This window comes from Anser cygnoides, chromosome 1, assembly GCF_040182565.1.
Source record: "Anser cygnoides isolate HZ-2024a breed goose chromosome 1, Taihu_goose_T2T_genome, whole genome shotgun sequence".
Taxonomy (NCBI): domain Eukaryota; kingdom Metazoa; phylum Chordata; class Aves; order Anseriformes; family Anatidae; genus Anser; species Anser cygnoides.
In genome coordinates this window covers 66,638,428-66,653,882 of record NC_089873.1, presented here as the reverse complement: position 1 = coordinate 66,653,882, position 15,455 = coordinate 66,638,428, and the positions used below count along the sequence as shown (strand labels likewise).

The following is a 15,455-nucleotide window of genomic DNA, read 5'->3' as shown; positions in this document are numbered from 1 at the left end:
AAAGCAAATGCAATTCCGCTGATTTCAATGGAGTTACAGATGGCGCACTTAATGTACAACAGGGTTGACTTGGCCCTTATCCCATACTGTAGCATTGCTTTGCCTAGAAACTTTTGCTTTCAAAGTAATTAACCAAGTGTCAATAGCCTGTAACACTGAACTACAATTAAATAAACAAATAGGAGACACATGTATATTTTAAAACTTATCCCAGTAGCGAACTTCCAACGGCAAGTATTGATCTTTTTTCCTGTTTAATATCAGGTTCTAATGTCAGTATTATAGACAAGAAACTGAGGATCTGCAAAACAATATCCATTATTTTACACATATTTCTCCCTTCCATTGTTTCCAAAAAAGCATTAAACTTGGATCACGTATAAGCATAGTGAGAGTCTCAGAAAGAACCTGTTCTGCCCTATAGGCAATCTCAGCACTAGAGCAGGTGGGCACAGGCTCCCTTGGTAAAAGCGGAGAAAGACAGACAGACAGAAGAAAATTGCTTACTGTTTCGAGGCTTCTCCTCATCCATGCCTTCATCTTCATTTTCTGGGTCAATGTCTTCAGCTTGAGTTATCCAGTCTAAATATCCCTTCAAATCCTCCTCCAGCTGTTGCTTTTCCCGTAACTTCTGGAAATCACCACGAGCCTTAGCCTTCTCTCTTTCTTTGGAAAACTCCCTAGCAAGAGGGAGGGAGGAACGGGACGTGGGTGGAGGGAGAGGAAGAGATTGAAAAACAATGGGTTAGATTGATTTCCACTAGAAAGTCTCCATATCCTCTGTAGCACACCCAGCTTTCTCTGTTCTGTCAGGACAGACACATGAAAGGAGTATCCTTGCACTTGTAAAACAGCTGGAGTGTCCACATTTTTACCAATGCTTACGAGAACATAATTACCTTTTTAATCCTTTCATTCTCAACATTTGATTAATAATTAAAATAAAACTCATATATAATGTTTTTGTACAATACCACACACTTTCTAACATTCTTTACCACTTGATATTCTCCAAAAGCTATCCATAAATATCTATATGGATAGTGGTTAATTCGAGACAATGATGAACTGTTTGACAATAATCTGACATCTGGAGAGTGAGATGGTGGCTCTAATTTTTAGTCAGGTCTCAATCTGTCTTTAAGATTATAGGTATAATCACAACTAAGTTGTACTAATTGTAAGTGTAAGTAATGATACTCACAATTCTGTACACAGATAATTATGGGCAATTTCACCCATAGTACTGAAAAGTATACTTGAAAATTTAGACCTCAATGTTTTATTGCAGGCTTTCAGTATTCAGGCCTGTTATCTGACATGAAACTTAGTTTTCAAGTCTCCAGCTGGGTAGACAAACATGAGCAATAATAGATTCTGCCAGAAAGTGAAACAGGGTAGGTGTTTGATTGTGTGATGAAAAACCACTATTGGGAATATGGGCTTAAAAGAGAGGGCATAGGAACAAGAATTTAATGTTGCTTAGTTATGATCCAGGGTGTCTGCTTTGCCTTCTTTTTGACTGTGACTCTTTTTCTTCCTATCTGTCAGACATCTATCCTGCACTACTTTTTTCTAGAAATGCCAATCTACCTCCATTTAACGATTCTCCTGTGGTTCTAAATCAGGTTTTAATGCTTGTATTTTTAACAGTAAGCTTAATGATTGTGAAAAACACTGGACTAAGAGTACTTAAGCCTTATATCTATTGAAGCAGATCACTACACAAGGTGCACACAGCAGATAACATGGCCCACTGTGTCTAGATATGAGAGGAAAAGTCATTCTCTCAAATACAACATCCATTAGCCTCGCTGATGATTGTCAGCAATGAGTGAAATTAAAAAAAAAAAAAAGCCTAATATTAGTCTTTGTTTTGCTCCTCCAAAAACAAATGGGAAGCCTTCCACTAACTTTGGTGGGACAATATCAGGAGTATGAAAATCCTAATCAAAATATCAATGAGTGCCACATGAAGTGTTCTCAAGCAACTGAGACAGAGATGCATTTCCAGTAGTGATGGTTTAGTGAAGTACTTCTGTCTGGTCAAAACCTGCTGAAAGATTTCCATTGACTTCAGTCTTTTGATCAGGCTTTTTATATTACGAACTGCGCATGATACCAGCACAGCAGCAGAATGAAAGTAGGAAAAGTAGGAAGATATCTTCATTTCAAGCCAAACTATGTGACAAAGGATGCGTGTGCGATCTTCACCCTCTGTCACATTACTGAAGTTTCAGACTGTCCCATGGGATAGTGATAATGAAGGTGCAAATGATGAAGAGAATCACTGGTTTTCAGGCCTGAAGTTAGATCACAGTCAACCCTGGGACCCGATAGCCACAAGGCCGAGAAAGAGCTACTGCAAATATGGCAAGAATGACCCCAGCAATAACAATAAAATCTGTACAAAAGATTTTTAAAAAATCCAATCAATTCCAATTGTTTCTGTTTATAGCTTCAATAACATCTTTCCTCTGGGTCTTACATAGCACCTTATCCAAATTAATGAATGAACTCCAGAAAAATCACTGAATGAAGCTATGCACTATTAAGGCTGTTTGAAAAATCAAATCCTAGTATTTCAATAGTTGGCTTGTAAATTGGTATTTTAGAATCTTCAACAAATAGGTCCATTTTTAAAAGGGAAAAGGCTTTCAACTCCAAGTGAGAACTATGTATTTGCATTGCTATAACTTGCAAGGGTCAGTTTTAGAAACCAAAGTGTGGAAAACGAAATGATCCAGCTAACAGAAAATGGAATTTCTACCCTGCACTGAACTGGATCATTTATATTAGATGCATCTAAGCTGCATGCCTGCTTGGGTCTTGTCAGCCCCATGTACTGTCCCTCTCAAATGTGACCCAGGCTGGAAGAAGAGCTGACTAAACTGAAATGAGCTTTTAGCAGCATGTCATTATGCTGACTGTCTGCATAGAAGTTAACTTGTTACCTGGCTTTTTCATGGCACAGCTGAAAATACTGTGATCCCCCAGTCTAAATGATATGAATTCACCTGTCTTTTTCCTTTGTACAATGTATGGGTTTCCAGATCTTGGATGACTCTCCAAAGAAGACAACTTATTTAAATTATCTTAATTTCTATACTCTACGAGCATTAAACTATTGAGAACAGGTGGCTCAGGAAATCGCTAATACAATTCCAATCACTTCCCATGTGGAATGCCAGCCTGTATGCAGGCAAATGTAGTTCACAATCAAGAATTACTATCCATGTCATTTACTATCCCATGTGAAATGAGTTGGTGACCTCAGTCCAGTTCCTACTGCCGGCAGGTGTGCACATTACCTCTGCCACCATCACAGTTGGCAGTAAATGTTCATTGTTTGCAGTTTCAGCAGGGAGGCCAAGGACCAAATAAGCTTTCTGATAGAAGTGCCATCCTGAGTCAGGAGGTGGCCTTCTCAAAAAAAAATTGCAATATCATGTGAGGATAAGGTCAACAGAGGCTTGCAGAACTACCAAGCAATCTGTCTCTTTTCAGTGAACAAGACAACATCTGTTCACGAGTTGGCGAAATCTCATTGTTTTTCCCCAACTCCGTTTGCTTCACTTTCCTTCACTTTCCCAGGAAACTCTAAGACATCTGCCAAAGGAAATACCAATCCTGGTGGTGAAATATAGATAATTCATGTCTATATCTGATCTCAGTATGAATTCTCTCATTCAGAGGAGTGTTGGAAAGTGAGGAAAATGGCAGAATTCTAGCAGTTCAAAGCTCTTGCTTAATGCAGCACGAAGCTTCAAAACTCATCCACCCTGACAGATACAGCAAAGAATGGAAAGGGTTGGAAGAGGGGACAGAAGACTAAAGAAGAGCCCTGAAATATCAGGAAAACTACTTCTGCCATCCTCAGGAGGAGCTACAACCACAGACAGCCTCCTATTCACTCTGATCTCTTCCTTGGCAGTAACAGCATCAGAAGCAGCCAACTGGGTTTCCAGGATCCTCTCATATCAGAAGAAATGGCTGTTCTCTGGCCCTCCATTTGCCCTAGGAAATTGCTTGTTTGGCCTCTATCCTGCAATTTGGATCACTGATTGGCAAAATGTAAAATAAATCTGAATCTATATGCATCAACATACAGGTCTGAAAGTTAAACACACACTGCCATTTTTTCCCCTCACTAATCAACTGAAACAGGTAGGAGATGCCAACGTCACTGGTCTCAGAAGACCTGTAACAGTGGCTTCACTACTTACAGCAGTGACGTGGACTCCTTTTGCCTAGACTTGAGAAGGTCCACTGTGTTATCTGCTGACTAGGTTTTTCCTTTGGAACACATTGATTTTATAGTGTGCTCAGTCAAAATACGAAAAGGATTATAGCTCTACACACTAATACTCTGTCATACTATTTAGCTTAGCACTTGACTAGAAAATTCACCAGAAGAATCATGAATGGGTGAAATACCTGAGGAAAAACAAATTACAGATGAGATCTGAGGCAGAGCAGAACTCAGTATTTGATTTTGCAGGTGCAATCAAAGTGTCTTTGTGAGTACAATTAATTACACTTACGTATTCAGAAGTGATTAAAAAAACTAAGCTAATCTGTCATTGACGAAGTCTACCTACACAACATGCTTGTTGACGTTCCTGAAATAAATGGGGAGAAATCAGAGGTGCCCAGAATGGATCTACAAAGATGCCCGGGAATATTGCTTTGTGTACTACATAGAACAGACAGGTGGATCATCTACACAAAACGGACTAATAGCAAGTTTATTAAAAAAAAAGCTGAATCTGCAAAGCGAAGACACTTTGCAACTCAGCAGAATTTAGAATTGCTTTAGAAAGTTAATTGTTTAAGAACTGCTTATTTAGCCTAAAGAAAATTTAGAACATTTCTGCCATCATTTCTATTTTTTTTTTCATGGATGCAAATTCTTAAGTTTCTTTTTACTTTTCTCCAGTTGGGAGAAAAACTGCAGAAACAGTGCAGCTGTCATAATAGTGTGAACACAGCCAGAAATAGTGACTCACAGATTAAGCAAGGTGAACTTCATATTTGATTTCAGTTCTCCCTACAGATAGTTTCCATCTCTCACCACTAGCTGTGGTGCTCTGGCTGCAGTGTCTCAGGAGATGGAGTATCTAGGCCCCAGAACACTTTCTTAGGTTAAAAAACAAAAGAGAGAGGAAATGCAAATTTACACTATGTACAGACACAAATCCAGGTGTCGGTAAATTGAATCAGCAATGCTTCAACAATATGCACTCCTCAAGGCTGGGCTCACAGGCACTGTTTTATCAAATCAGATATTACAGAATCTTCAACCACCGTCTTACATGGTCCTCAACTGCATTTCTGATACAACAGACTGCTTACCCACTGTCAGCTGGTCATCCTCCTCCTCTACTGCTGACATCCTTACCTACTGATCTGAGCATCCGCATGGAGAAATGAGGAGCTTACATTTTAAAATTGTACCCAGAGTATCACTCTCCAGAAATCCAAACACAGACTATTGCCTGACACTTCATTACTGAGGGTTTTGTCCTTCTCCATTTACTGCTTGGAAACTCTTCTCTTTGCAGCAGCTTTCTTAGCTGCATGTCTCCTTTAATGAAGTAATGAAGACAATGGCAACACCTTCTGTAGATCTGCTATTATCTTTCTCTTCGCAGGATGATCAATGGAGGATTTTCTTCTCTAGTTCTACTACTGCCTTTCCTATGTTGTTGGCACAAACACTGAGGACACAATTTCGGTGAAGCATCAAGGCTTCCCTCCTGCTCAGAGATGATATTCCCCCTCTTATGATCAAAAGACGGGAGATTTAAGGGTTTCCCACTGAGGCAACGAGTACAGGCTCTGACCAAATTCATTTAGAGCTCATTGAGAGAGGCATGATGTTAGAAACAAAGAAAAAGAGGATGCATAAAAGCCCTCACACCATATTTATCCATCTACATGGAATGGCTATAGGCACCCAGTCATGCCCAAATACGGAATTCGAAGCTTAATTCTAGGAGATCTGTAAAAAAAATAATTGTGTGAGGAATGTTGACTGGCTTGATTCCTCTAATTATCTGGCTCCCCAGGGGCAGTAAGTTTTTAACTACAGGGGACAATATCAATTGTTTTTAATCATATCTACCAAAATGATGCTTCACAGTGAGGGTTATACAGCAGAACTGAAATACAGCTACATGTCTAGATGACTTAGGGATGTTTAAACACTAGAAGAAATTATCCTGCTTCTCTGTTCACCCTTAGGAAAGGTCAGAGAGAAATGATCTTTCCTCCCTGCATAATTTTAGGCTTGTAATCCACACAACAGAGAAGATGTGGTTATTGAAGAAGAAATGTGCCCAAGACACTCTTCAGGGAAAATAGTCTCCCATTAGGCTGTGCTTTAGAGATACTGAGCAATGTGAAAATTTCTCATGTGAGAAAACATAATTTGGCAGGAATCTCATCCCACAACTGCGAAGGGATTTGTCTCGTGCTCTCATTCCTCCTTCAGTCCCAATGACTCTTCTAGAGATTTTACTGTAATCCCCTTCTGTGGTGAATGGTATGCTTCACCCACAGGCAGTTAAACAGTGGAACATAGTATTGTCCTCTTCCCATAGAGAATAGGTAGAGGTTTTAGGTAGAGGAAAGTTACAGTCATAGTTGTCTTTTTTTTTTTCCTTTTTTTTTTCCTCCTTTGGTTTAATCAAAAGACTCTTTCCATGCCATTAGGAATGCCATGTTTTGCTATTTGCACAGCAATAGCCCAGGTCTTCTATAAAGATTCCTGAGATCAACCCACCATTGCCCGTTGTTTTGGTAACAACAGAGTAGGAATAGAAATACAAATTTTAAAAAATAAACAATAACAAAACATTTTCCTGGTACTGCTTACCCGCTAAGTACACCGAGAACCAAGTTAAGTACAAAAAATGACCCTATGATGATTAGTGTAACAAAATAGATCCAGGGCCAGTCCCTTCCTATGGCATCATTGACCTGGAAGAGTGGAATGATAATTAGTGAGACAAGCTCAGGTTCTGAGCATTGCAAGGCTCCAGCCAAAGAGATCCCAAGTCACCAGCAATAAAATTTTCAATAATAATTTTTCTGAAAATTTATGGAAGGTTGACTTTAGCAATTTTGGATGCCCAGACATTAAATTTCTTTGTCAGCATACCTATTCTGTTACCTGCATTGTTATTTGCCAAGTTTGAATATTTGGTCAAGATTTTTGAGAGCTGATGTGAAAGCTTCCTTGGATTCAGATTTTTAATCCCTCCAAAAGAATCCTGGTGACAGGGAAGAACCCTTATTGTGGAGTCTTGCCCTGTAGCATTGGAAAAAGGACACCAAAACTGTCAGCTTACCCGCTCAACACACCAAGAACCAGATTTAGAACGAAAAAGGATCCAAAGATGACCAGACTGACAAAATACACCCATGGTAACTCATAGCCCATAGCGTCCTGCATCTGGAAAGACGAAGGAAAGTTAGAAGACAGAGAGGGAAAGCAGAAATGATTAGGCAAAGGAACAGATGGAAAGGTTTGTAAACAGAGCCTGTGGTTGGTTTACACATAATCATAGCAAGTGTTTCTGTATGTTCTTTCTGGTGTGACCTCTGCTTTGATTGCTTTTTTCCTCTAGCTGTTTCTTTACAGGCAGTGATTAATACAGATTGAGAGTACAACTATGTGCTGTACTGGCACTTCTTTGACTGCAGACTATCACTTTATGGAGTTTACCCACAGCACCACAAAGGTCCATCCAATGACTTCTAAACTTCTGTTCTAATCTCTGTGCATGTAATTTCTGCTTGTGAAAAAGTTGCTAGGTTTTGCTAAGCATTACCTCAGTGTGTTGTCAGCTTATATTTATTTCCCATTTGCAGCACAGGTACACACACTTCAGAGAAAAATGTGTGGTAACTGTGGACATATACTTATCTTTCCCTGGCAATTCTCTGGTAATCTTTAGTTTTCTACAGTCAGGGCAGTAGCTGTATGCTTTTGAGAAAAGTCCTTTCAGGACTTAAAGGTTGGACTAGACAATCTAAAGGCTGGACTAGATGATCTTAGAGGTCTTTTCCAACCTGAATGACTGTGTGACCTAAAGCTTTCTCACAAACTTCCTTTCTCTCCTTGAAGGATGAATCTCTCTTTCAAAATGTGACTCCTACACAAGTGAATGCTCAAAGAATTTGAGACTGTAAACTGAATGGCATGAACATAGATCTGTCTTTAACACTACTATGAAAATCTGCAAATGAAGCCAGCAGAGCATTATTTTAGCACCAGAACCTGTATTATGTGTACAGCAACACTAGCACATATTTTACGTATTCTAAAAGCATGTAGCATATAAACACCATTTTATCTTGAAGTGTCCTCTGAAGTTCAAAATTTTGGAAAGTTGCTGGATACCTCAATATCTCATTTTCATGATGGTATCAAAATACCAAAACCCCTTCTTCATTACTTTTCATAAACACTTATCTCCTGAGCCAGACACAGCATCATTAAAGAAACAGATGGTGGTTAACATATTCAGGAGCACTAAAATGATTTATGAACTTAAACTGCAGACTTGAAAGTACCTAAAAGGCATAAAGCAACTTAGGTTCCTTTGTTTTCCACACTTGTAAAATTTTATCATATGTTGTTCTCTCCTTCTAGGAAAATGCTCTCGTCTTTGCAATCTAAGCATTTGTTGTGATCACAGAAGAACTGTTCTTCCATACATGGGCACTGAGACACACTTTAGGGGAGGCGATCTGACTTAAGATTCATAACAACTCAGGAAAGGAATTTCAGACCTTCAGCAAGACAAGGCAGGAGAGTAACACTAATATAATCAGTTCTTTGTGGATGGAAGTACATCATCCATTTTACTTTCAAAGTACAGTCACTAAAGTCCATGTCTGGCAACAGTCCACAGTCAATGGGCCAATACAGAATTCTATCTCCGGGCTCTTTCAGCTGCAACTTAACTGAAGGAGACTCATTAAAAAGGAAGTTCAAAATCTACCTCTGTGAAAACAGTTCATCAGCTGCTTCCTCACAGGACTGATGGATTTTGTAGTCAGAAGAGAGTACCTGAAACACCTCTCTTCAGAAATTCAGGAGTTTCTCTAACAGTCCCTAAGTATATTACCCACTTTCCCTTTGAATACTGTTGTAGAATTGCTCAGTTATTATGGGAATATCACTAATTATTCTTTATGTTTGCAAGACACATTGCATCCCACATGACATGACCATCCCACAGACACCTCTGCTGTGAAACACAGCAATGCATTAAAGAAAACAAAACACTATGATACAAGATGGAAGCAAATATTCACCCACAATCACAGCAGATAAATCAGGCAGGCAAAGCATAACTACCTAAGCTGGAATGAGGTCAAGAAATTGGACTTAACATCCTCTCTCTTCTACAAAGAATGCAACTATCTATATAAAAATTTCCACACAAACAATGATTAAGAATGACTGAGAAACTGCCATAAGAATTTATGCAGGCACAATGACAACTTGACTTCCTTTTAATTATGATGGATGGTGATAAAAAAGTCTCAGCTATGTGGCACTTATCTATTGGCAGTATTTTTCTTCATCTGGGAAAGTCAGCTGGAAAAGTAGAACTTTTAGAAGTTGTGGTATGAGTGAATCTTAAATAACAAATGCCAAAATTTCTGGTAGAGAACTTTCTACTTCTCTGGTGTGAAGAAATTTCCAGATGACAAGAAGCTTCCTCTGTGGTCTGGTAAGGTATATAAGTAGAATACAGTGTACTCTGGCTAGTCCCAGTGCCTGCACAATTGCATAATGATTACATCAGCTAGCATCAGCACAACTTGGTCCTGAAGAATAGACCTGCTTCCTGGTATAGCAGAGCATTTGGGACTTCTCAGACTGAACATTTGTGAGGTCCATTTTTCACCTCCTTTTTACTGCTCAGCCATATATGTAATGGGTAAGCTGACAAGCAGAGACAGTGGTATCTTCTCAAGAGCAGAGAAACCATCAGTACTTGGCAGATAGCTGAGTATTTACTCTCTCTCTTTCTTGCTGGACTCCATATGTAGGATACTGTCACATCTTGTTTTCTTTAGCAGAAGGTGAGATCATTCCAAATATTGTGAAACTGACCCACGGGTGCTAGGAATGTATGTTATATGTTGATGTAACATTAGGTATTTGATAAACTATGTAAAAACACAAACAAAAAGCTTTGGTATGGAGACAGCACACTGAGTTTACTATTTGATCTTGAAAAATATTTTCAAGAGAAATGCAGAGAGGTAGGCTGCTTGGCAGAGGTTTGGGGAAAAAAGAAGTAACACTTACTCAAAACAGTAACAGTAACGTATCAACATTTAAGAAACGTTAAATTCTTGGCTAAGATTTTATCCTTCCAAATATCTGGAAATGCTTCCTCTAAAATGGAAGTATCCTAGAAGTCCAGGATAGACTACCCACAACTGAACAATGCTCCCATACAGTTATAATTAAAAACCTTGCATCTGTCTTTCATTGAAAACGCTTCTTGGAAACGTCATTATTCTGCAAATAAGGAGCTATTAATCACATGTGCATGCATACATGTGTCCTGTTGACTGAAGCTGGAGGCTTTCACTGCAAACATAACTTAGGAGGTACAGATGATTTTTCCCAATTATGCTGCTGAAATAGAGAAGCTGCACAGGGTCATGACAATCAGAAGGAGATTTACCATTTACACATTACTGAGTGTAGAAAATTAGGTCTATAGAATATTTTTTTGTAGCATTGCCTACAGTGAACACAAAGGGGATCTCTTATAAGTTACATCACTAGGATAGACAGTACAACTGCTGATAGCCAGTTTAGCTCCCTGGTTGCTGAGTGCACTTTTTCTGTTTATGTCTCCCTGGGGTGTTTATTATTAAACATATGAATCTCAACAGAAAAGGAAGATCATTTACAGGTCTGAACAAAGACTATCAGCCAGTGTAGATTTGAATGACAATATTCCAGTTACGGCAGTCAAGGTGATTCAGCTTGGTGTCAATTTAAGTGTGTGTGGGATGATTGCTAGGTCAGCTGGAAGCATAGCATTAGTATAGATCTACAGATGGTCATTTATAGAAATAATTCTGCTTTCTGAGTCAAACTGCCTGACCTTTTATAGCTCACTTCTCCACGCTTACATCTCACTACTGTCAACAGTGAGAAAGTTGGTACAATTCTGAACGCTGCTGATGTGTCATCTCTTAGGGGCACCTCAGAGATTAGGGTCTTAGACTCCTTCTCTTGATTTGCTACATACCTTCTCTAGCACTGTGGGACATCATTTTGGCTCACTACGCTTTAGCCTTCCAATCTACAAAGTGAGATACTGCCTTGCCTCACTGGGTACTGTACAACAGAATGTCACCATCTCATCTCAGTATTCAGGTGCAGACTCAAGATCACTGAAGCTGAATTAGGCTGAACCTCTGCCCTTTCTAGGAAGAAGTTTGCTCAAGAGACTCCTTAGTGACCAAATGGCCTCTGAAGAATCCAGTTTAGCCTCTCATACAGCAACGCTCTAACTTTGCTCTGGGCTCATGTGGATGGGACTGGGACTAGGACCAAATTACTGCACTTTGCAAATGCCTGTTCATACTGTAGTTTACCTACTCACTTGGGCTGAAAGGAACAGGATGGGATTTTTCTCTGAAGGGCTTCTAAGTTTTCCCTCTAACATTAACATTGTTTTGGATAGTTTCTCAATTTTGCGGTGACAGAAGGGACCATTACGGTCAGTAACACTCTGCACCACTTCTCAGCCTTAATGAATGGATTTACTGCCTGGTCATCCTAGACACCTGCAATAAGAGGACAGAGATTTGCATTCCCTGACATACAAGACTGTGTCCTGTTTTCTGAACGAGTTACATAATCAGAATTAAGAAGATCTTTAGAACATTATATTTTGAGCAGGGCTATATAATTAGAGTCCTGCTTGTTATGCTTGGAAATACTGTGATTAAAGAAACACACCTGGCATTCTCTTCAAGCATTTCTGGATCTGTGTCATTCTTTTGCCTTGAGTCCAGTCAATAAATACTCATAAGAAGCAATGATTACTCCTATAGGAGGAACTATATTAGCTTTAAGTACCGTGAACCAAGTTGCGATGGACATACACAATTTATTCTTTTGTCAGAGCTTGAGAAGTAGCCTGTCATATGTTGGATACCCACTACACACTTAACTGCCACATGACCTGGTCTTTGTTTTGGTGTGTTTTGCTAAACTGTCTTTCTGGGAAAACCCATGTCTCCCATTGCATTGGTTGCAACACATACCCCTTGTTATAAATAAACTTGGAGTCATTTTTTCCTCTCTGGACAAAGCAAATAATTTCACTACAAACAATTTCACCAAACACAAACAACTTCACTACACACAAACCAAAGGAATTGGATTCTGATACTTTTTTTTCTTTTTCTTGCAAGTCAAAGAAACTGCTCAACATCAAGATGAAGAGAAAGCATTTCAACATATCTCAGGAAGTCTGATGAACATTGTGTATTGTGGGAGACCTCTTCTTTTCCAAGCATCCTTAATTGCTATGACCTTAGCATTGCAACCTTCAGCTGAAGGCTTTTTTCTCAATGACACAGATAATCGCCTAGCAATAGCACCAGGATTTTTAATTCTGTTGTTTGTTAGTCACAATTACAACCAGCAGTTTCAGTACGGGCCAAGGAATGAAAAGTCGATATGTCTCCATAAATACACTTTCATGCCTATATCTTGTGGTTCTTCAGAACTAGGTGAAGACATATTATTGGAGCTACATGAGACATGGGTGCTCTGGTTGTTTAGAGGTTTTTTTTTGTTTTTTTTTTTTTTTGTTTTTTGTTTTTTGTTTTTTGTTTTTTGTTTTCTTTTTCCCCAGGAACAATAGCTAGGCACATTTTTCAAGTTTCTTGTTCATTACACTAGCATCATAGTTCAAAGATAATGTTAGAGGCATATTTTCTATTAATATAATGGTCCAGCATCACCAAGCACACAGTGGACATCTTTCATCCAGATAATAGGAGGGGAAGACACAATTCACTAAATTCTGCTGACTTGGCAATTCACATACCCACACCCTTACACTTTGTGCCAAATGTCTTTCATAAACAACTGACAAGCTCAAGTTACAGCAGAAGTTTAATCCATCATAGAAGGGCAGCTGTCACTGGAAAGCAGCAAGCCACTCATACTAAATGGACAGTTGAAGAAAAAATCTGAAGTCTATCTTGTTCGGTGCACAATACTGGAGAGCAATGGCTTAGCAAGTTAGCTGGGACACCAGGGTTAGCCTTCTATTTCTTGAATAAATTGCTAATTGATTTTTAATGACTATAGAATGTTATGATAGCCTTTTTTTATATACAAGTCAAGTGCTTCAAGTATTCTGAATGAAGTGTATAACCTTTCACAGAGTGACATTAATCAAGAAGGGCAGAGTACTCAATAAAATTAATGGGCAGTAAATTGGGAAATTTTGAGTAGAAATGCTATTTTTTGCAGGCTAAATCCAATCTGTGGAATTCGCTGCCTCAGGAAATTATCTAGCCATATGCAATGGTTATGGCCAATAGCAAGATCTCTAGCTGAAACTAAATATTGCTTGTAATCATAAAGGGAAATAAAATTGGAGAATATGTGTAGAAGGAGACAGCAGAAAGAAGAGGAGGTACAGGCAACATTTAACTGTCTTTGAACATAGCTTCCTGCTTGAAGCCTCCATTTTTAAAACCCTCTCTTTTGGGAAAAGTACTTAAGCACCTTCAGAATTTAAGGATGTATAGAAGTTGTTTCCTCGGCTTTGATTATAGATCAAATGGTACCCTACTAACAGGTGATACATAAAGGACCGTGTATATACATACTAACATGAGACCTAGATATTTATCACTGATCAATTACAAAATGAAAAGCTTTGTATTATTTTTTTTCCCTTTTCCACTCTCTCTTTCCTTCTCTTCCCGCGAATATTTAGGTAAATGCAATTTATTCTCATATGCTTATGGAACTATGACTTTAAACTCTGCTCAAACAGCATTAGAAACTTTTTTATTGGATAATGCATTGCCTTGCATTGTGAGGGAAAAATGTTTCCCCCAAACTTCTTTAGTCAGAATTCAAGCACAAAAACAATTAAAATAAACAAAGGATGGAGCCTCACCCTTCACAGCTACAGCTGCGTTGAGCATATTCAGGAAGAATCTACATTATAGGTAGTCAGTAAACCCTAGGTCTCAGGCAAAGGCTATGTGGCCCATAAAGCAAAGTACTGTTACTCTTGTATTATTTCTTCTTCTTCCATTATACTTTCATACTGCTTCACAATAGTTAAAGGTTTACTTTTTTTTTTTTTTTTAAACTTGACATTGACTGACTAAAATGCTTTGCATTCATCCAGTCAGTGAACTAAAATGATCTGATAAAATTGATGCAACCCTTCAGAAGTAATTAAGGCAGGATGATTTGCTAGAAAGTGTCCAGATAAATCAATACAGTGAAGAAGCAAAACTTTGAAAGATTCTTTTTGATACCTTTCCTCATTCTAGAGATATCACATCTGCAGAAATATCTGCGGAAAAAAAATTCTCATCCCAAATGAACAAAAGGGTATTGCTAACTGCTCCTAACAACATCCAACTAATAATTGTAAGTGGTGATAGCATGATTTTTGAGGCTGCTCAGCAAACAAAAAAGAAACAATTTGTTCAATAAATCCTTCTTTTCTGGTTAACTTTTCAACTGCAAAGCTGATTCAGGCTTAGGAAAACCTTGGCTCTGACGTCCTTGTTCTCTTTACTTTAAGAGCTCTTCCTAGTAGACAGAGCACTCTGAGGACTTGTGATGTGAAAGGTCTGATTCCTTCCTTTCTCTCAATGTCTCATTAGAGATCTAAGTCATCTGACAACTGGGTCTTTAGTGGTTATGCTCTTCTGAGCATGTTCTTCTAGTTAATTGGTCTTTGACCATTCAGACTGTGATGCAAACAAACCAACCCCTGCGTTTGCAGGAATTTAGCTTTGCTGGTTGGATGTGGTAACAAATCCTGCACACTGTATTCTTCTTTGACCTCTAAACAGTCATAGAATCACAGAACAGCTTGGTTTGGAAGGGAGCTTGAAGATCACACAGTTCCAACCCCCCTGCCATGGGCAGGGATGCCACCCACTAGGTCAGGTTGCCCAGTCCTGTGTATGTTACACTGCTTCTTCCATGTAATGTGCTAAATGTATTAATTATGCATTTTGCAACTTATTATAAATCACACTAATCTAGCATTACTTTTAACAAGAAAATTACTCATTGTTATTCACAATTCCTAACTTTTTCACAAAACTATTAATGCTGAAAAGAAGCCCCAAGAAGATTTGAATGAGGGATTATAAAGAGACACAGTACAAAAATTGTCTTTCTATAT

At 38.7% G+C, this 15,455-nt stretch overlaps 1 protein-coding gene across 32 annotated transcripts in view; it reads right to left on the bottom strand.

The window, feature by feature from the left end:
• CACNA1C (calcium voltage-gated channel subunit alpha1 C) overlaps positions 1-15,455 on the bottom strand; it is a 482,661-nt gene that overhangs the window by 141,383 nt on the left and 325,823 nt on the right. For 15 of the 32 annotated variants that reach the window (XM_066990241.1, XM_066990244.1, XM_066990249.1 and 12 more), the window contains exons 8-9: positions 6,881-6,984; positions 508-680 (exon numbers count right to left, since the gene is read on the bottom strand). In XM_066990241.1, coding sequence (XP_066846342.1) covers positions 508-680; positions 6,881-6,984 — 277 coding nt within the window. Of the gene's footprint in view, positions 1-507; positions 681-6,880; positions 6,985-7,355; positions 7,460-15,455 lie in introns of all 32 variants that reach the window. The other 17 variants (XM_066990238.1, XM_066990239.1, XM_066990240.1 and 14 more) reach the window with 3 other exon arrangements.